The sequence below is a fragment of the Notechis scutatus genome, chromosome 6 (genome assembly GCF_049901735.1).
Source record: "Notechis scutatus isolate UNSWTSFEM ecotype Mainland chromosome 6, rNotScu1.2, whole genome shotgun sequence".
NCBI classification, from domain to species: Eukaryota; Metazoa; Chordata; class Lepidosauria; order Squamata; family Elapidae; genus Notechis; species Notechis scutatus.
The window spans coordinates 32413043-32435924 of NC_142014.1; the positions used below are offsets into that span (position 1 = coordinate 32413043).

The window sequence follows — 22882 nt, forward strand, 5'->3', positions numbered from 1 at the left end:
GCCGGTAGTAGGGTGTCGTTTTTAAAAGAATTGGCTTTGCCTTTGAAGGCGAAGGGAAGGCGGCGACAGGAGCACCTGAAACCGAGTGTCTCCACCGGGCTCCGGTTGCAGGGAGGAGCCCTGGCTGGCCACACGTGGCTGCGCCAAATGTCGCGGCGTTGCTCTAAACGCTGCGGCAGCAAGGGAGAAGGGAAAGCAATGGTGGCAGGTCTCCTGATACGAAGTGCCCCACCAACGCCAAAGTCAACGCAGGCAGCACCATATCCGGGTATGCAACAAAAGTACTTCCTAACGGCAAGCCCCCCGCCATTTCCCCCCATTTCGCATGTTTAATATAGGCCTTAATTTGGGGGGAGGGGCTTAATTTGATTTTATGCTGATAAAACATGCTGGGCCTTCCTATTGGTGGAGGCCATATTGTTGGAGAAACATGGTAATTCAAACATTCAGTAATCTGAATGTTTAGAATGAAAAGTTATGCCATGATGTACAGTATATTTACTTAATGTAAAAATATTTAACAGTAATTAAATAGCATTATTCTGCTCAGGAAGTAGTAAGTTATGTGCTTTTTGATTTTGCTCTAAATTAAGTTTGTGATGTTACCTTATCAGATAGATATAGCTATATAATAAATGAATGTATACTTAGTTAAGAAAGCATTATTTCATTTTGTATGGTATTTTGGAAGAAGGGCAGACATATTCATCACACTCAGATTAACTGTTGCCACCAGGCTCGTAACATAAGCATGTTGTGCACTGTTTATCTTTGGTCCACATCTGACCCTCAGTAATCACTTGTGCCTCCAAATAGGTATAACACACAAAACGGCCAAACCCCAATAAAGCATCTTGACAGAGAGACCAAACCAGGTGAGGGTAGCCAATGGTTCTTCAGCTCTCAGTGAGATAGGGGTTTGTCTATTCCAGCATGTGAAGATTAGCTCTGGCAGATTGAGTGGATAAGACTGATCAACAGTTTTACAGTCATGAAGGCAGGTCCAGCAGCATTGTCGAGTGCTAAGAACACAACAAGACACTTAGATGTCCCAGTCATTCATGATACCAGGGAAGATCTCCTGCTGTTAGGATACACTTTTGTGGGAAAGACATATTTGATGTTCCTGCACTTGGTATAATTGAGGTGAAAGAGCACTGTTTTGGTCATTTATTATTAGAAACAGCCATATTGATATATATCCCTTACCTTTGACTTTTTTCTCCACTGCAAGGTTAGAAAACAGAAAGCCTGAATGTTGAGCCTGGCCTTTCATGCTGTTCTTTCTGAAACACCAAACCTATAATTCCTCTTGAAATATCAAGCCTGGATTTATTCTTTTGAGACCTTGCTGGGCCTTAAACATAACAGAAGTTACATCTTGATCTTCTCTTTGATGGTTGCTGATGGTTGTGTAGATGAGCCTTTCTAAACCTGGAGTTGTCCAGATAGGTTGAGCATCAATTTTCAGAGTTCTCAGCCATTATAGTTGGCTCTGCTGGTGGAAAGACTGGTAATCTGATGTTGATGTGGGTGTATGAACATTTGTATATGGTTAACCTAGTTATAGAATATGTATGGAGAAACACATGTATCAGTGGTGGGATTCAAATTTTTTTACTACTGGTTCTGGGCGTGGCTTGGTGGGCATGGCAGGGGAAGGATACTGTAAAATCTCCAGTCAGAGGTGGGATTTGCTGGTTCTCTGAACGACTCAAAATTTCCACTACCGGTTCTCCAGAACTGGTCAGAACCTATTGAAGACCACCTCTGACATGTATATATATTATTCATAAGTTTAAAGAAGTATAATAAAATGAAGGATAGCCATTTCAGCTAATTAATTATACTATGTAAGATATCAGATATGAAAAACAGATTGTATGGCTGGTCTGAGAGCACACTTAGTGAATGTAGTAATGCAATTCTTTAGAGATCTTCCTGGTCTGGCATGTCATTTGATAACTTTATTTTATGTCAGGCAAAATCTTTTCATTCTGTCTTTTAATTTTTGTATTTCTGCTGGTATTGTTAGTAGTTCGGTCTCTGTTGCTTTTTTAAATTTTTATTTCATCAGTTTATTTTATTGTGTTCTATTTTTGTATGGCAACCTAATAGGTTGTAGCAAAAAAGTAATTAAAAAATTAAAAAGAAAAAGAAAATGTGTAGTTGGCACATTTGGGAAGCAATTTTTCTTGGAAAAGGAATGGAAAAACTTTATCTTTGGATTCCTATGCAAATGATGTAAGCAACAGTTTATGTGTTTAAGCTACTTAAGTTGGGGGTTTTGAGTTATTGTAAAATAAATCTACACTAGTTTACAGAAAAGACATAGTCTTTAAAAAATTAAGATAAATTAGTCTGTATTCCTATATATTTCTGTGAAGAGTTTAGCATCTTCTTCATGTATAATTTGTATTGGTTTTTAGAAATATAAATACAAAGAAAAATTTAAAAATAGTGGAAAATTAAGAAGAGGAGAGGGACAAGAAAAGAAATATAGTATAAAGGGAGAAAAGGAAAGAAAAGGGCACCAAAGCAGAGGTGGTATTCAGCAGGTTCTAACCAGTTCTGGAGAACCGGTAGTGGAAATTTTGAGTAGTTTGGAGAACTGGCAAATACCATATCTGACTGGATATTTTACAGTATCCTTCCTCTGTCACGCCCACCAAGTCACACCCACAGAACCAGTAGTAAAAAAATTTGAATCCCACCACTGCAAAGGGTTAAGATATTTTAAGTCACTGCTTAATACCTGTGAAATCATTCCAACCTTATCCAAAGATCACAAGGGAACAAACATGTTTCTCCAGATAATATTTGGTTACCGTTATTCAGCATTAATTGTTTGAGTCAAACTGGTGAAGAAATTAAATAACCTAGCAGATTATTTGTAGTCCATCTCTGCTCTACTATGTAAAACTGACTTCAACTTAGCACTGACCCCCAAAAGCATATACTATAAACTCATGTTTAGCATAGTGTAAATCAAATTGGAGAGCACAGAGTTGACAGGGATAGAGAGCAGAAGCTGAAATAGTGATATGAAAAAAGGAAAAGATGAGGAAAAGAAGATTAACTTCAGAGTTAACTCCATATTTATTAAAGTTAACATTCAAGAGCAATTAGTATAGCATAATTGTCTAATCCAGAGTTTCTCAACTTTAACAACTTTACGGTATGGATTTGAAACCCCAGAATTCCCTAAGCAGCTATTACCCATCTAATCTGTTGCTTGAACATGCAGGTCTACAATCTTTCATGATTTGAACTTCTGAATTCCATTTTTACAACAATATATATTGTAGTGCTTGATGACTACTAACAATGCACAAATAACCTGTAAAAATAATATATAGGTGTCATACATAGCTTTTATTTTCCAGGATCTATTTTAAAATATTAAAAGGCAGCTTTTCCATGATGTGATCTATTCTGCAGTGCAAAATTACTTAATCTACAGGCCACCTAGACCTTATTATAAGAATTTTATTATTTTACTTCTAGGTTCACATTTCCAAATAATTAACTACAAGGCTAAATTGTAAAAATTTATTCAGTCACAAATCTACTGTTATGAAACATTTAATTAAACTTCATTGTGAAATTAATTGGAAAGACTTACATTTTATTTTTTCTACAGATTTTGCATGTACTATTTGTTGTAGCTGTAGTTATTATTCTAATTATTATTCTTTTCTTTCTGCCACAGGCAAATGGTTTAATTATGGGATTATATTTCTTGTTTTAATCTTGGATCTGAATATGTGGAAGAATCAAATATTTTACAAGCCGCATGAATATGGTCAATATATTGGTCCTGGACAGAAAATTTATACTGTGGAAGACTTAGAAAGCTTAAAGGACCTCAATAGAACCAAACTGTCTTGGGAGTGGCGGTCAAACAACACAAACCCTTTGACCAACAGAACCTATACTGAAGATGATATGTTTCTACATAGCCGATACATTGGTGCAAGCCTAGATGTCAAATGCTTGGCCTTCATTCCGTGTTTGTTAGCATTTACTTTGTTTGGATTTTTCATCTGGTTCTTTGGGCGTTTTCACAAAACTGATCAAGGCATGGAAAATCTTAACAAATCATACACACAAATGAAAAGGAAATCACCATCTGATATGGGAATGACACGAGAGAACACACAAGTATTAGCTGAAGAGCCTTTAAGCTTTGAAGATCCCCATTTGATATGTATCAAGTCTGACTTGAGTGAGATTGTCTTTAATTCCTCACTCTTAACATCTGAAAATCTTCGCTCCCATCTAGATGATCAGCCAAGTCCATTGCAACCAATAAGGGAGTCCACGGTACCAAAGAATAATCCTTTACCTAATAAGTAATAACATCCCTCTTGGAAACAGTAAAACAAAGAAATATTGTGAGATTTCACTGAGGTTTTTTTTTTTGTAAGTGACAGTTCATAGTCTTTAGAACAGGAGAAATACACCAATGGTGCTCAATATGCTTTTTTTCTATGGCATTGTTTTCTACTTATATTATAATGTCTGTGCCTACTGTATTATAGTAAACATTCCTTTATATATTGCTTCTAATAATTGCAATAGTGAACTAGATGATTTCTTGCAGGTACAAAATGCTGCTTTGGTGGTGCCTTCAAACATTTAATTCAAGCATATAGAAAAAAATATGTGTGTGTCCTTATTAAGTATTCAAACATTGTTTCAAACAAAATGATTTAGGACTTGGCCAGAGTGTTTTTTCCTTCAACTGAACTTGATGGTTTCTTCCCCAGACCTCTTTCCTTATCTTTAGATAATAAAGACATGTGCAGCAGCAGAGCAGACTGCTTTCTGTAGTGATGATAAAATCTATGGAAGATGCCATGTATCCAACAGAAGGTTACTTGATAAGGAGAGGTTTGTAGCATAAAAAACCTTAATTCTTAAAAAGGAAACCCAAAAGTGCTTTTTTCAAGAGGCAACTGAAGCTCCTTGGATGAGAAGTGAAACGTCTTCAAAGAAAAACAAGTAAGTCCAGTTGCCTCTGAAAAAAGCACCTTTGGGACAATCATGACCTGGATGACTGAGAATCTCTATAGACTCTTAAAAAGGAAAGGTTTCCAATAAATAACAGCCATGATAGTGATTTTGTTACTGATTTAGATAGTGATTGACTTTAATAGTTAGATTCTAAAGCTAAGACAGATTCATAATTCTGTAGAATCATAGTGATAAGGTAACATGACTTTTAAACATGTAACTTTCTCTAGTAGTAATTGGAATTAGATAATGATAACTAATTAGATCTTTATGCATAAAGTCAAAATTCTACTTAATTAAAGAAAAATATTTCCCTGTTTAAGAGAAAAGATAAAAAGCAATACTTGTGGAACAACTAGATGTCCAGATGAAATCTATGCAGTGCCAATATTCATAATATTGGGGATATTAAGGATAATAGGACTCTCTTTGCAGAATTTGATACTGCAGTATAAACATGAATTAGAAAGTTAAGTTTCAGTGATACTCGGGGATAGGCTGTGGAACAGGAGTTGTGAACAGGAGTAAATGCATGAAATCAAACAGCAAGTACTGTGTTTTCTTACCTTGAAGAATTAACATTGTATTCACTAATTAAAAAGATTCCAATGGAGACATGGAATTAAATATTGTATTTGGTGTTTTTTTTTGTTCTTTCTTTGATTTGGATTGGTCAGATGAATTTATGATATGGCCTTCTGCAGTCTTTATATCCCCAAACACTTAAGGTGTCTTAACTGTAAACTTAAAATTGACTATAACAATTATTATTTTTAATCATCTGCTAATATTTGCATATTTTGCTTGCTTTCAAAAAAATTTCCATAGTAAAATCATGGCTGAACTACACATTGACTGCGTCAGTGTTGAGAGCTAAATTTATTGAGCATTTGGCAGCAGATAAAGCTATATCTAAAGCCAATAGCAGATTGATATTGTGCTTTGATATTTGCTGCAGCAAAAGAGTTTGAAATGCTGCCATAATGTTCTTGCAACACTGATGTAATGTCAGAGCTTGTAAATGATGCACTATGGTAGCTGTGCTCCATTTTAAGCATTTCTCTGCTGGCACAGAAAATCTGGGCACCAGGCTATTAGGATCATAAATATTACTGGCTGTTGGAAATAAAATGTGCAAATGCATCAAGGTCACAGTTATCCCACTTTGCCTTCAAAATGTTTAATATTTTATCAGGAGAAAGTTTTAATCAAAATGTTAATCCCTTAGATTCTGCAACTCTCATTAGTGTTTGGTAAGTATAAACTTATTCAAGCAGTAAAAAGGATAATCCACATTGGCAATCCAATGATCGCTGGCTATTTAATTCCTGTCAGATCCATGTATCTGCCATTCTTCAATGGAAGAAGAAGGGGGGAGTTGGTACAAGTAATCCTTTTTGATGTAACCTGAATATTTTAAGTCTTGTATTGAATCTGTATAACTTGCACATGATACACAACTGGGGGATTGGAGCCAGATGTCTGGAAACTTGTCACCTCTTGAAGAGACAGCAAGAGGAGAAGGGACCATAAAAATTCCAGCTCTGAAAGAAACTTCCTGGGAAACTTTTCTAAGATATGTTCCCAGAAAAGGGGGGGGGAGAATTAACATGTTGTTTCTTTGTTTGACACATCAGAATAAGGGGTTCTAACTCCCTTTATTTATTACTGTATGCCTGGAAGCATCTTAGATTCTGCTTTGACTAGTACCTGGATCACTTTCTTTCAATAAAGAATTCCTTTTGAAGTACCTAGCTTTCAGAAGTTCATTCTTATCGGTTGAAAGGGAAAAGTCAGGTGCTTACAATTCCTTATTAGAAAACAGAAATTTGCTTTTGCTATGCAGCAAATATTACTGTTTTTTATCTGCAATATTTTTTATCCACAATATGTTGGATGAACAATGCAGCCAATTGGTTCTAGTAGTTAAGGCACCAGATACCAAGAGACTGAAGTCTAGTCCTACCTCATACATGAAAGCCAGACTAGGTGATTTTAGACTAGTTACTATCTCTCAGCCCACATCAGGTTCAGGCGATAATCAATAAAGAAGATGGCGTTGCCCAATTAGGAAGGTGAGGCTCTCGCTCCCGCTGGTCAATCGATCGCGAGTGGAGCTCTCACCATTTTCCTACCTACAGATATAAAAAATCATACATTGCAAGTCCTACCTAATCCGTAAAAGGACACAGATAAAAACTCAAAGAAACGCCAAACTTGATTGCAGGAAATAGATTTACAGGTCATCCTCGATCAAAATAACTCTGTTAAGTTGCTGCCAACATCAATTAGATGTATACACTATTGTTTCTCTTGTTCTTTTGTTTTCTTGTTGTACCATTTCATGTATTCACAACTATGTATACACTTGTACTTATTATCTTGTAAACAATTGACAAATCAAATAAATAAATAAATAAATAAATAAAATAACTGTTAAGTTGCTGCCAACATCAATTATTGCCATAAAGCGACTGTGACTGAGGGCCTGTGACTGAGGGCCGGGTCCCGGAGCGCTGACCATCCATAAAAACTGCCACCTAAACAGCTGTCTACACCAGTGATCACCTGTGATCGGCTGATCCCACGATGGAGGTCCTGATCTCAGAGCGCAGGTGTTCCTATTTTACCTAAAAACACTAAAATCCAGAGCCCGTTGAGTGTTTGTCGTGCTACAAGCAATATATAATTAGCTCTGACTCTTAATCAATGGCAGAGCTCCAACGGCTGATTTTTTTTTTATGGCTAAGCACCTTCCCTGCCTTCTCCGTAGCCTTACTGATTCACTTGGCAGCCTAATCGCTAATGATTGAAGACAAGAAGATCCATGAGAAGACAGACCTGGATCCCTAAGATCGCTAATTGAAGATCTGAAGTAACGAGAGAAGAGTAACCTTCTGCCAAAAGACCTTCAGCCTAACATATGCCCTCTTTCTATGACCCCCAGGAGCCATTCAAACCAAATCTTCTCTTCTTTCTGCCCTACACCCCCCATTATTCTCTTCCTGCCATAATTTTTTTCTCAATATAAGTCTGTTTAATTTATTAACTGATCTTAACTAATTGATTAATTAATTCTACAATTATTTATCATTAGTGATTAATAGATTATTATAGATTATTAGTGACTAATGGTTATTGTTTAGTTTGATTAACTGTTTTGACTATTAGTATGATTAGAATGTTTAGTGTAAATTAGTGATTACTGTAATTAATTGACTAGTGTGTTTAGTGATTAGTGTGATTAATTATTAGGGTGATTATTGATTAGTTAAATTAATTGACTAGTGTGATTAGCATAATTGATTGTTTGGTGTGATATTGCTTTATTGATTACCATAATATCTTGTTTGATTGAACAACCCAATCAACAAACCATCTCAACAGACTCATCATGCCAGGAATCCAATGTCAAACCACAACCTAAAAAGAAAGAAATCCCTACTAATGAACCACAAGACCCTTGCTTTTACCTTTAAAAAAACTTTAACGGATAATGAAGATTACATCAAATGTTCTCTTTCTGACAACTACACTCACCATAATTCTTCAGTATTACCCAAGCAAATGGCTCTATTCCTAAAATCATCCGCCAATGCTTTTCCATATTTCTGTCCACCATGCAGACCCAAACTAGACAAATACATTTCCCTGTTCGAAAGAGTTGATACCATAGAAACATGTATAACATCCCTTGACATCCCTTGATTGCAGCATCCTTGGACACTATACAAGCAAGATTAACAAACCTTGAAAAAAAGACACAACACAAAAAAATGAACGTTAAACAACTACAAACCATATCTCTACCCAACAACCACAACCAAAACCCAATCCACAAAAAAACACAAATTCTGCAAATATTGATATCCCCATCCTCATCAAAGAAGCCATTGAGCATGAACGGAAGTGACCAAATGCCATTTTATTTGGTCTAGGGGTCAATGACAATGATGACTTCACTAACATCTGCAACATCATCAGAGACTATCAAGCGTCAACCATCTCCCTGATGAAATACTTTATATTTTCCGCGTCAGTCCAGAACTCAAAAACAAAGATGTCTTGATGGCCTGACGCCTCCGCAGGGTCGTTTGCAAAAATGAATCAAAAAAATATAAATTCATTTTCTCAATATATTCACTCGCAAAGAGCAACAACAACCATAAGAACCTTCATTCTCACCCTGATCTAACCTTACAGCAACGTATACGATCCCACGAACTACACTCTGAGCTCAAAAGACTACATGAATTAGGTAATAATCTATACATTGACTACCATGCAGATTGTATCAAAAGCAAGAGCCACAACCTATGTCCTAATAACCATCACCCAAACATCCAACGTTACGGATGCACACCCCTTTTTCCTCCAGACCCACTACTTCATATCTTAAATGCAAACAATGCTAGAAGCCTTGCAAAAATGCATGAATTCCTCATTTCCTTATCTTACTAAACACAGCCACATTCGACATTATATTTGTCTGTGAGACATGGTTGAATGCATCTTTCCCAGACTCCATTATCACTGTAAGAGAATATCATGTTTATCGGTCTGATCACAAAATCCATAGAGGAGGTGGAGTTGCTATATTCTATAAAAAGTCTCTAAATCTAAAAAAGATTCAAATTATACAAGAGCTTGCTCTTCCTGAGACCATCAACTATGAACTGTCCTTAAATACTTCAACCCCTTGTCTATGTCTATATCATTGAAATAACCAGAGATGGCCCTGAGTTCAAATACAATGGTGGCTCGGTGGCCCCAAGATTTTGTAGAGTTGTTTGCAAAAATGAGTCCAGCAAATGTATATTCATTCATACAATAAACGCCATTGCTAAAACCAATCCCACCCATAACAAACTGCTCAAGATCAGACTTATCCATACTGCAAAGAATCTGCTCCCGTGAACTCTGCACAGAACTAAAAAAACATCTAGACAATGGAGAGAAGGACCTATACATTGACTACCATGCTGATTGTATCAAAAGTAAGTCACACATCCCACAACTCTGCATCCAACCCTACCTCATCCAATTCACCATCACTCAAAACGAGGCATGCACACCCCTAACTACCTCAATTCCAACTACAACTGGTCTTAAATGCAAGCTACTCAATGCAAGAAGCCTTGTAAATAAAATACCTGAATTTCTCTTCTTACTAAATACGGCTAAATTCGACATCATATTTGTCTGTGAAACACGGCTCAATGCATCTCTCCCTGACTCCATTACCACAGTAAGAGACGTTAGGAATATAAGTCACCTAACAGGTATTTGGGTTAGAAATATATAAACCAGGAAAAACATTTTAATACTGTCTCTTTTAGGGAATGCAAGAGCATGCAATTGGGTGTGGTTTCTCAAATGGCCATCAGATGGAGCCAGAAACCTGGGATTTTTAGACTGAGTCTCAGAAGAGAGAGTGAGTGTATCTCTGTTTCCTTCTGTTGGAAAGTATTGCCGTTTCTCCATTTCTTCTAATTGACTGATATTACTGGATTTAATGTAAGTCTGTTACTGAACTGTTTTTTGACACTGGACTTTGATATTTGGATTATCCCTGGATTGAAAACTGACTGATTTACTTGTGAATGACTTTGGATTGCTTATTTTGGACTTTGCTTAAACCTTTCTGGAAGTAAAAACCTACATTTACTGTACGGTGTATCTGTGTACTGTGGGGTCTGGTTTTTTTGAACAGTTTGTATCCTTCTATCAGTATGTTTAAGTCATGGGTTTCATCCTGCCAAGTTTCTGTAATTCCAACTATATCATATCTATCTTCATGTATTAATAGTTCAGGTTCATCCTGTTTGTTCCCCAAACTTTGTGCATTTGTGTATAGGCACTTGAGGTTTTTAAGTCTGATGCTGTGTTTACTGTCTACATAACCTGTGTTGTACCTGACTGCCCCTACTTTTTGCCACTGTTTGATGAATGCACATGGAATGGCACTCTCTATTAAATGCTTGGTTTTGTTCGACAGCAAGGTTGATAATCTTAGCTCCACAAACATCTATGTTACATGCACTGGTATCCTTATTAATTTTAGATTGCTGGGGACAGAAATGTTCTGTATCCATTAATTCTCTGTCCCCGCTGTTCAGTTTAAATGTTCATCCAGAAAATCTGTGAATTTAATGCCAAGTAACCCAATCTCTTTCTTTGATGGATGCAAACCATCTCTTTTGTATAGTTTTTCATAGACATGATGTCTACCAGCTGTAGACATCATGACTAATAAAACCGAAGCCTTCCCTTTTACACCACTCCTTTAGCCACACATTAAACTCCACTATACGCTTTCCCTTTTTGTTCCTTGTATACTGGTAGAACCTCTGAAAAGATAAGCCTACAGCCCATACTACTAAGTTCATACCCCAAGCTCTGGAAGTCTTTCTGCACAGAAAGTACATCTTTTTGTCTGACCCTCACTCTAGGTATGCTTCCTATGTCTCCTATTTGGTATTTGAGTTTCTCTTTCTTGCCATCCCTCCTTACTTTATTATTTGACTTGATTTCTAGGGGGGTTTGCTTGGAACTAGGTCCTGGAAATCCTAAAGATTGGTCATCCTCCCCCCTCAATTTTAGTTTAAAGCCCTCCTGGTAAGTTGAGCCAGTCATTTTCCAAAAAACATTATTCCCAGTCTTTGTGAGTTGCAGCCCATCCTTTGCCAAAAGCCCAACATAGAGGTAGTGCAGACCATGGTCCAGGAATCAAAGTTTTTTTTGGTGACACCAACCTTTTATTTATTCCTTCAGCAACACTTCTAGATAGAAAAACAATGGGATATCCATTATAGAAGTAGGAAAGGTAATGAGAGAAAAGGGGATATATGGAGATAGAGAGATGGTTCTTAGAAGGAGAAAGGATGGGTTTGTGTACCTGTTAATGTACAGATCTCCTGAAGAATGTTCTTGAAGCTAATTTGTTCCAGTTGTAATCACTGATTTCCGACATAGTGGACATCCTTGAGAAATGTAAGTATCATAAGCACGTCAGTAAAAGGAATTTCACAATGTGTTCAGGAAGTCAGAGATTCAAACAGAGATGCAAATCTGAGACCTCATCCAAGGGTATGTCAACCCTGAGCTTAGAAAAGGTCTCCCTGCCCTTCTGTTTCCTTCACATTATCCCGATCATAGTTCTCACTTGATATGTCAGTCAACTTACTATTATATGTAATTGCATGCTTTATTATCTTCAATTATTGCACTATGATTTAAGCTTTTTTCCCATCATCGTGCAATATTTGAGGGTTGACACACCTAACCATTGTTTTACTTTATAGCTAGAATTCCAAGGGTGACTCATATGTGGGCATGGCAGCATTACAGAATAATTTCCAAAAATGAATCTTTCTCAGAATCATCTATCAAGAGCAGGGGGTGTCAAACTTGATTTCATTGAGGGCTGCATCAGGATTGTGCCTTGTTTCCTTATTTTTACTTCCTTCCTCTTTTGTCTTTCCTCTTTCCCTTTCTCCTTTCTTGTCCCTTCTTGCATGCTCAAAGGCAAAAGGGGAAACTTTTCTCCTTTTCTTTTTAGTTTGATAGCCCTCTGCTAGCAAAAATGCAGCCCTGCATCCCATTTTCAGCTGCGATGGCCTCCTGCAGCCCTTTGCCAATGAAAACAGAGCTGGGAGGGGGCGCATGCAGCCCTGCCCACGCTGTTTTTGGCCACAACTGCCTCCTGCAGCCTTCCAGCAAAAATGGAACTGGGGGGGCACATGCCGCCCCCATGCCTCATATTCATCCACAACAGCCTTTTGTACCCCTGTGCCAGCAAAAACAAGAACTCGAAGGGGGCATGCACGGCCCTCTGATCTTTGTTTTCACTGGCAGAGGGCTGCAGAAGGCCACCACAGTTGAAAACATTTCATGGGGGATGCTTTCACCCCCTGAGTTGTTTTTACAGGCAGAGGCACGACTGGCTGGTCCTTTGTTGTTTGCAGGCTGGCCTCAAGGGCCAGTTTCAGCTCACCGGCCTTGAGTTTGACACCCCTGATCAAGAGGAAGCAAACATTTGGATCCAATCCAATGCATTTAGTGAAACTGAGTCAGTTGATATACTGTATTGCCACTGTGGAATATTAAGATTACTTCACATACTTCATTTTTTGAATTATACTAATGCCATTGTAACACAGCCAGTCATTTTCTAATGGTTTTATCTGGCTTTTTCTGCTTTATCCTGCAATTTCAAGAACATCTCAGAAAATCTAAGTATTCATAGATTTTTTTTCTATAGTAGACATAGAAAAGAATCATGATTTGAAGATGACTGTAAATAGTTGTCACCAATGCCTTTTTATTGCTTGGAGGCATGATACAGTTATGTTATTCCTGTTGATGGGAAGAATATTATATAATATAGTATTTTGAAATTGAATAATTAAGTCTTTAGGTTGCTGAAATTAATCAATAAAACAGTCTTGGTATGTTCAGGCTTAGGTCATTGATTTCAGGAAAATCTGAATAATTGTGGAGTCAGATAAGCAACAAAGGCTGAATATATTGACCATTTTAATGAGCTTCTATTAACTGAAGAGCCTTGGGCATCAAAACTTTGAACAACAGTTCTTTAAATCACTCTCATTTGTAATTCTTGTACTCTGTTGGCAACCAAGAAGCCAAACAGATTTCTTAGCTAAATTCCTCCTTCAAGTTTAATTTATTTTTATTTTTAAGTACATTTAGAAAATTCAGGAGTTAGTTGTAGTTATATACTGGTAGTAGCACATTTTGACGCTTTCCATACATAAATTCCATGACACCTAATAAGATTCATCTATGCTTTCCTTCCTGAAGCAGAATGTCAGCTTTTTCACTACAAATTGCTCACGTACTAATAATAAATTAGAATCTAATCTTTTCACAATATTGCTTTTTATCAAATTGGACTTCTGTACATAATCAGCACTTGACTGTTGTTATAGATAGCTATCATTGGTATTCGGTATGTATGTTTCACTGAAAGTTATTAGCTGGCAGGAAAATGCTGTATTGAAATGTTCACACTGAAAAACTCTGCTGCTTTAAGAATTTGTGGATAAAACAGAAAAAAATGCCTGTAGCAGCAGTTGTTTATAGACAAGCATTTGAAAAGCACATGTACAACAGTGTATCAATATGTACATTTCTTCTGAAAAACTTTCTTTTTCATAATTCATAATGGATTGTTACATGTGTTGGACCTTTGAAATAGTCCAAACAAGAAGCATAATATCTTTTTTTCCCAAAAGTTTTATTATTTTTTGCCAAACATAAAACACAACATAAAAACATCAAGCCATCTTCCCCTTACGTACATACAGTGTGTCGGTTGGTTTACAGATTGTTTTGTGTATCCACTTCATAGTCATCACTTACAATTACTTGTATATGTTCTCATATTATCTATCAAATATTCCTAAATGCATTAATATCATTGTTACCAATCATTTGACTATACTATTATTCATTCATGTTCTGCAAGGTAGTCCATATTTAAGTTGATTTATTTTATGACAATTCATATTATCATCCCAAATCTATCCCATAGTTATATTATGATAATACATCTTTATATATTCTTTATATTCTAAAGTTCTACATATTTCATTACCATGTTTTATTGTCTAACCATTGATAAAATAAACCCCAAATCTTATAAAATTGTTTATCTTCTTGTTCTCTGATTTCAAATGTGAATCTACTCATTTCAGCACATTCCATTATTTTCTTAATAACTTCCTCCTGCGTTGGTATTTTCTCATTTTTCCAGTTTTTAGCAAATACGCTGTTAATACATTTACAATCAAATATTTCAATTCCTTACTGTATATTTCAGCTAAAATTCCCAATAAAAATATCTCTGGTTTCAAGTCCATATGTTTTTTTGTCATTTTTTCCAACTATGTGTGGATTTTAGTTCAATATCTTTTAGCATCCGCGCACATCCACCACATATGGTAATATGAGCCAGGTATCTGATGACATTTCCAACATTTTTCAGATTTGTTCTTGAACATTCTTGCTATTCTTGTTGGAGGTAGGTGCCACCTGTAAAACATCTTATACAAATTTTCTTTATATGCTCTTGACATTGTCATTTTATAATTTTGAGACTACATTTTTTGCCATTTCTCTAAATCAATCCCTTATCCAATTTCCCCCCCCAAACAATCATTGTTTCTTTAACTTGTTCTTCTTCTAGCTTAATTTCTCATAAATATCCATACAATTTTTAATCACCTTTTCATCAGTACCTGTCAAAATCTTATCTAAATCTGTCAATTTATCATAAAAACCTTCTGTTTTGGAATCTTTGTCATATCTAGAGCATATTTGCGCATATGAAAACCAATTCATCTTTATACCTTGTTCCTCTAGTTTTTGCATAGATTTAAGTTCACCCTTTTCATTCAATATTTCACCATATCTAACTGTTTGTTCCTTTTTATATGTTATAGGATAAGAAAATGCTTCAATAGTCGATAACCAGACTGGAATTTTCAAATAACATTGCCTTTTAGTCTTCTCCCAATTTAACCACAAAGCCTCCCGTATATAATGTCTTCTAAAGTACCCCTGTGTTTTAGTTCCCTTGTACCATAAGAAGGCATGCCACCCCAACAACAAATCATGTCCTTCTAATGCCATCAATCTAGTATTTCTTGATGTTATCCATTCCTTAACACACATATATATATATATTTCAACACAATTTTATTTAAATCTTCAAAGTAATCTTTCCCTAGCCTAATTGGAATTGTTTGAAACAAGTATAAAATTCTGGGTAGTATGTTCATCTTGATTGTTGATATTCTCCCAATTAATGATAATGGTAAGTTTTCCCATTTCGCCAAATCTGTCACTATCTGTTGGTTAAGTTTAATATAACTATTCTCTTTAAGTGTGCTACATCTTTCTGTCAAATGTATCCCCAAATACTTGATCTTATTTGTGACCTGAATTTTCAAAACATCTGCCAATTCTTCCTTTTGTCTTAATAACATATTCTTTGTCAGGATCTTAGTTTTATATTTATTTATTTTCAAACCAGCTACCTTTCCATATACCTCTATCTTTTCTATCAGTTTTAATGCTGTTTCTAAGATGAAAACCAGATCATCTGCAAATGCTTACAGTTTAAAATCTTCCTTTTTAATTTTCATCCCTTTTATATCCTTTTCTTCTCTAATGTTTCTATTTAGCACTTCCAAAGTTAACACAAATAACAGAGGTGACAGTGGGCAGCCTTGTCTTGTTCCTTTTCTTATATCAATAGAGTCCGTCAATTCTCCCTCTATCATTATATTTGCTGTTTGTTTATGATAGATAGCTTCTATTGCATGGATAATTTTTTTTACCAAAGCCCATCTGCTCCAACTGTAATAACATAAATCGCCAATTCACATTGTCAAAGGCCTTCTGTGCATCTAAAAATATCAAAGCCATTTGTTTTTCAGGATGTGCCTCATAATATTCCAATGTGTCCAAAATTATTCTCATATTGTCTTTGATTTGTCTCTTTGGCAGAAATCCATTTTGATCAGGGTGAATAAAGTTATTTAAATATTTTTGAGTCTTTCTGCCAATATTGAAGCGAAAATTTTATAGTGTGAGTTTAATAGGGAAATGGGTCTATAGTTCTTGATTTGTAGTGGGTCGGCATCCTCCTTTGGGACAAGTGTAATATAAGCTTTTGACCATGATTTGGGTATCATCTTCTTTGACATAATTTCATTCATAACTTCTAACAATGGGAGATTCAACGATTCTTGTAATGTGTTATAAAATTCCGCTGGAAGTCCATCTGGACCTGGTGCCTTTCCATTATTTTGCTTCTTAAGTGCTTCAGTTAACTCCATCATCGTTATATTACTTTCTAACATTTCAGTCTCTTTAGGTATTTGGGGTAAATTAGCATTCTGTAAGTACTGTTTAATTCTTTCATCATCAATATTCTCTTGTTTGTATAATTTCCCATAATAATTTTGTATGATTTTTTTCTTCTTTTTACTTCCATAGCAAGCTTGGCCTTGATCATCTATTAATTGCGATATTTTCCTTTGTTCTCTCTCCTTTCTCAATTTATATGCTAACCATCTACCTGGTTTATTTGCATCTTCAAAATAGTTCTGCTTCGCACCTCTGATTTTCTGTGCTAATTCTTCTTTTTCCATTAATCCCATTTTATGTTTAATTGTATCCATTTTTAACTTAATGTCCTTTTTCTGTGGCAGTTTCTGTAACTTTTTTCAAGTTTTTTATACTCATCCTCTAGTGTCTTAGAGGTTTGTCTTTTCATAATATTTCTTTTCCTTGTATAGTCTATTATCAAGCCTCTGGCATATGCCTTCATTGTATCCCATACATTCTGCATTAATGTGTCTTTTTTATTTTCTTTGAAAAAAAAGGCCAGTTCTTTCTCCATTCTCTGTGTAAAATCTTTTTCTTTTAATATAGTGTTATTTAATGTCCATCTAGATCTTCTTCTTTGTCCTTTCCATTTAATTGTCATTGGATTATGGTACTTGTTTCAATATCAATTTCTTGAAGATTAGCAATCAATTCTGTTGACATCCATATCATATCTATTCTAGACCATGATGAATGTCTGGTTGAATAGAAGGTATATTGTTTGGTCTTAGCGTTTCTTTCTCTCCATGCATCTTTTAAATTTATTTCATCTATCATTTTAAAAAAGGATCTAGGGAGAGTCTTTCTGCTTTGCTTTGTTGTTTTCTGTGTTGTATAGTCCAGTTTATTATCTAGTATTCCATTGAAATCTCCCATCATACAGATATTAACATAGTCCAATTCAATTATTTTCATATGTAATTTTCTATAAAATTCTTCTTGATTTTCATTTGGAGCATATATTGCTATTAGGAGCGTTTGCATATTATTGTCCATTATTTCCACCATTAAAAGTCTTCCATCATCATCTGTATGGATCAATTTTGTTGGAATAGCATCTTTGATGTATAAAACCACTCCTCTTTTCTTACATTGTGTCAAAGAAGTAAATATTTTCCCTAGCTTGGGCTGTATCAATAGTTGTTCATGCTGCTTTTTAATATGTACTTCTTGTAGGCAGATTATATCAAATTTTAATTTCTCTAATTTATGGAAAGTTTTCCTTCTTTTAACAGCTGAATTAAGTCCATTTATATTAATTGTAATCAGTTTTTTCTCTTCCATGATTATACTTTGTAGGTAGGTTTTGCAGCCCTCGTGGATCTTGGTTCTCGTTCTCTAACTTCCACCTTTCCACCTACAGCACCTTCTTCTTTTTCAATTGCTGCTTGGCAGTCCTCTTGGAATTGGATTAGTGACATTTCCTTTTCTGTCTCTTCCTCCTTCTCTCCAAAATATTCTGTATAAAATAATTCTGCCTTCTCAACTGAATCAATTCTATGTCTTTGTTCCTGCCATATAAACATTAAGCCTTCTGGTATCAGCCATCTATAATTCACCTCTTTTTTGAGTAGTATTTTAGTCAGAAATCGATACTCTTTTCTCCTCTCTCTCACTCTTCTAGGTATTTGTTTCAGAACTACAATCTCCTTATCTTTGTATTTCAGTGTTTTCTCTCTTGCCACCTGTAGTATTTGCATTTTAATAGCTTTCCTTGTAAATCTGATATGAACTTCTCTTGGCAAGCTATTTCTCATTGCATATCTTGTGAAAACTCAAAAAACCTCATCTATTCCATCCATCATCTTCTCTTTAGTTATTTCCAAAGCCTCGGCCCAAAATTTCTATCATGATCTCTGCCAGATTTTGTCACTTTTCTTCCTCTATGTTTTGGAACCTGAGATAAAATTCTGATCTGTCTATTTCCCATCCGAGCATCCCACTCTTATCTTGGTCAATCATGGTTAGTCTGCCATCAATATCTCCAATCTTCTTATCTTTTTGTTTGCCATCTTCTTCAATTTTTCGGAATCTCTCATCATACTTCATCATTATTTGTTGAATGTTCTTCACCTTTTCATCAGTTTTTCCTGTTCTTTGTTCCGTGTTATCTGTTCTCTTTTCAATATTCTCTGTTCTTATTTGTATGTTTTGAATTCCTTGCATAATCATCTGCAGCATCACCTTTTCCTGTTCTTTTTCTTGTTGTAACATCTGTCTTGAGCGTTGTCCTCCAGATGGTGAAGAGGAAGAAGTGGGAATTGAGGAACCAGCCACTGTTAGTTTCCTACTCATTTCAAACCGTTCAAAATCTTCAGGTTCTTCTAGATCTTAATCCACTTGTGTAATGACCAATTGTAATTCCAAGTAAAAATAGTGGAGGAAAAGGGAAAGCAAAATAAAAGAAAAATTTCTTCAGGTTCTTGTACACCTTAATCCAATCAATTGATTAAATAGTGAGAAAACCCCCCAAAAAGAGAAGAAAAACACATAAAAAGAAAAAGGAAAAATTGTCAAGTATTGTGGGTGGCAAAAAAAATAAAATAAAGTTCTTCAGGTTCTTCAACACCTTAACCCAATTAAAAGGTCTCAGATATAAAAAAGAGGGGAAAAAAGAGTCACAGAAAAAACCAATATAAAAAATGAGTAAAAAGATGGGAAGCAAGAGGGAAAAAAAACAAAAAAAACCAACTCCCTTGAAAAGAAAAAGAAAATTTGATACTAATAATAATACCAAAAAACAGGTGGATGAAAAAAAAAATCTGTTAAAATAAAATATAAAAATAGACTCAAAAACAAAAAAAGAACAAAAACAAACTCCAGAAGGCCAAAGATCCAGGTGACTATCAAAAGTAGTAAGCTAATAAGGAGGGGGTTTGTTGAAGTAGAGAATAGCCCAACGTAAAACAGTAAAAAAAAGGAAAGAACACACTGCACCTATTTAAATATCCAAGGCTTTTTGTTAAGTTCCAAACAATTTTATAACTTTCTTCTCTAGAGTGTTATAATCTTCTTTCTATAGATTTCAACACCAGACTCCAGCCACTGATAGAAACCCAGAGGAGCACCTGCAATAACTCTCTCCCGTGCTCTTCCCTCTATCTTATCAAACAGGCTCAAAGTCCTTGAAAAGAAGCCTCAGTTCTTTCTCAGCCTTGTCTAGTCTTCAATAGTAAAAAAAAAAAAGAAAACAATGTTTCCAAGCGTCTAGATAGCAGTGTTACAAATTTTCCTTTACTTTCACTTTCCCCCTCCTTTTTCAAACAAAATGTGTTTTAAGTAATAAAAAATTAATTAAAAAGAAAAGAAAAACTTAAAAAAAGAAAACTAAAAGGGAATCTCTAGCCTAGAATATTATAAGGGCAAAAAGAAAAAGAAAAAAATAAGGTAGAAGAAAACCAGTCCAGTTTCAAAGTAAAAAAGCATACATTAAGAGTCCAGCAGTAAAAAAAGAAATACTAATTTTGACTTTCTGTTTAAGATTGCTGCTTAATCACTTCTGTCTCAAATCTTGCAAGTTCTTACTTTTCCTTAGGGTGTTCTCTCAGATCATAAAATAAAAGAAACACTCTCACCAAACCTGCACACTTTCTCTTTCCATTCTCTTCTGTTTCAGAGCTGTTCCAACTTCAGCAGCTTTAATGGTTGCCTCTTTGCCGCTGGCAAAAAGAGCTTCTCCTAGATCTACCAGGGACTTTGCAATATTCCTGGGATCAACAGGATGCGCTCTTTACATTCACCGTCTCTTCGGGACGGTTTAGATCTGTTTGAACCATCCAGCAACAAAGATATCGGCGGCGATCTCGGATCTTCAAGATTGCACAACATAACCGTCGTGACGCCAGCCCTGCCCTCCTAGTTTCTGCTATCTTTATTGTAAGTTTACAGTAACAGAATATTGCAAGTCTGAAAGCATTTTCATCTCCTGTACTTCTACTTTCCAGAAAAGTAAGGCGACTCTCTTACAAGACACTTATGCAGCGTCTTTGCTTCTGTGCACTGAGATAGCTTTTTGCCTGATCTACTCTATGGCTTTTCCTTCTGGCTCCCACTTTGATTTAGTTGTTAAAATGAATCATGCAGTCATTAAGCAAATCTGGCTTCCCCAATTGACTTTGCTTGTTGGAAGCTGGCTGGGAAGGTTGCAAATCACAATCAAATGGCCATAACCATAAATCACTGCAACTATCAGAAATGTGAACCAGTTGCCAAGCCCCAAATTGTGGTCATGTGACAGTAGAGGTGGTGTGATGATTGTAACTTTGAGAATGGGTTGTAAGTCACCAATTCTAAGGCCATGGTAATTTTGAAACATTGTTCAATAAACAGTTATAAGTCAACAACTACCTGTATGCAATGGGGAGCACACTTAGTCTTGTCATTCAATTTATAATCTTTTAGAAGGTTTACTGAAGTAGACATGCTTCATATTTGAAGTGAGTTCACTGAAGACAGTGAGATGAGAATGATGCAAATGTTATGAAGGAAAGGACAAAATGTGCTTCCTCATCTTCCCCCATTGTGAATATAATTACATGATCGACTTCATAAATGAATGCATTCTGTAAATGTGACAAATTCTCAAAAACATAAGGTAAGAGAAATATTTATTTAAATTTTGCAACAAGGAGTATATACTGGACAAATTCAATCAAGAAATGCAATCAAATGAGGAAATACAGATGTTTTTTTCATAAGAAAACATTATGCAATCATGCATTATTTTTACAGTTAAAGGATTTTTTCATAGCTGTAGATACATTGCAAAAAAATTATGTGTTTCCAAACAATACCCTTTTATATAACTTTCGGGATTCTTGCAGTTACCAATCAAACAAATTGATATAGACAAGAGAAGTTATATTAAAATATATATTTTGGCCATATATGAGGTGCAGTTTCAAAACTTTAGTAAGCATTTCCCTTCTTGAAGATTTTGACATCTTTATCTGCATGTCATTTTTTTCAGTAGTCCAGTATCTTACATAATGATGTCAAACACAAACATGAACCAGAACTTGAACCTCACATCAAAACATAGATTTATACATCTGAACTTTTTCCTAATCATACATATTTCATTCAGACTGAGGAACTAGACATCTCATTCAATTCATAGCATTTCTGCACTGTAATTGTATCAAATTAATGTTGTTCCAGGTTTGGCTTATTAATTTTTGGTTTGAAAGTCCTTATGTTAAAGTCCCTATACTTTAACATAAATTGTCCAGGGTTATGATACTGTGTTCATAGTTCTTGCAGACACTGTGGATCTACAGAGCAGCAAATATGCCCATTCTAGAAAAAAGATGAAAAAATATTTTTCAGCAGAGTTTTTTTAAAATTAAGCATGTGTCCCTAGAAACACTAAAATGGAGAGGGGGGAAAAACATTCATTAGCACTTGTTGTTCAGCTGTCCTGAATACATTTAATACACTTTTGTTTGATGTTCTAGTTAGATTCAGCAATTTTCATTTTCCACCCTTTAATGACTAACATCACTTAAAATGAATACTTGAATCCCCTTTTTATATTTAATTATTTGATATCTATGCACAGTACATGTATACTCCTAATCTGTATATGAATATTCTTTTAGAAACAGAACATGCCACCTACCATTATTTTCTTTTTATACATAATCAAATATCCTGGAAGTAGTTGTATATAACTAAAGAGTGAATGAAAAAGAACTTTTGTCAATACTTGTGTGATGGAAGCAAAGTGTGCCCTATCCAGCTGTACTCAAAAAATAATTGTTGATCAAAAAGATTATTTTACAGATGCTAGTGCATATGGTGTGTTGTATTTTTTATTCTTATTACAGCTACAAGTTAAATTGAAAATTGTCTTTTCTCTTGATCATACCACAGGAATAGACATAGCTAACAGCTACTGTTATTAAGTATAGCAAAGTTGGCAGTTAAAAGTGTAATCAGATTT

At 35.3% G+C, this 22882-nt stretch overlaps 2 protein-coding genes across 4 annotated transcripts in view; one reads left to right on the top strand and one right to left on the bottom strand.

The window, feature by feature from the left end:
• TMEM117 (transmembrane protein 117) overlaps window positions 1-6769 on the top strand; it is a 71771-nt gene extending 65002 nt beyond the window's left edge. For both annotated transcript variants that reach the window (XM_026667839.2, XM_026667840.2), the window contains exon 8: window positions 3713-6769. In XM_026667839.2, coding sequence (XP_026523624.2) covers window positions 3713-4359 — 647 coding nt within the window. In that variant the 3' untranslated portion in view covers window positions 4360-6769. The remainder of the gene's footprint in view (window positions 1-3712) is intronic.
• Window positions 6770-21533: 14764 nt separating this feature from the next.
• Window positions 21534-22882, bottom strand: part of NELL2 (neural EGFL like 2) — a 103646-nt gene continuing 102297 nt past the window's right edge. For both annotated transcript variants that reach the window (XM_087967921.1, XM_026667843.2), the window contains one exon: window positions 21534-22236. In XM_087967921.1, coding sequence (XP_087824047.1) covers window positions 22186-22236 — 51 coding nt within the window. In that variant the 3' untranslated portion in view covers window positions 21534-22185. The remainder of the gene's footprint in view (window positions 22237-22882) is intronic.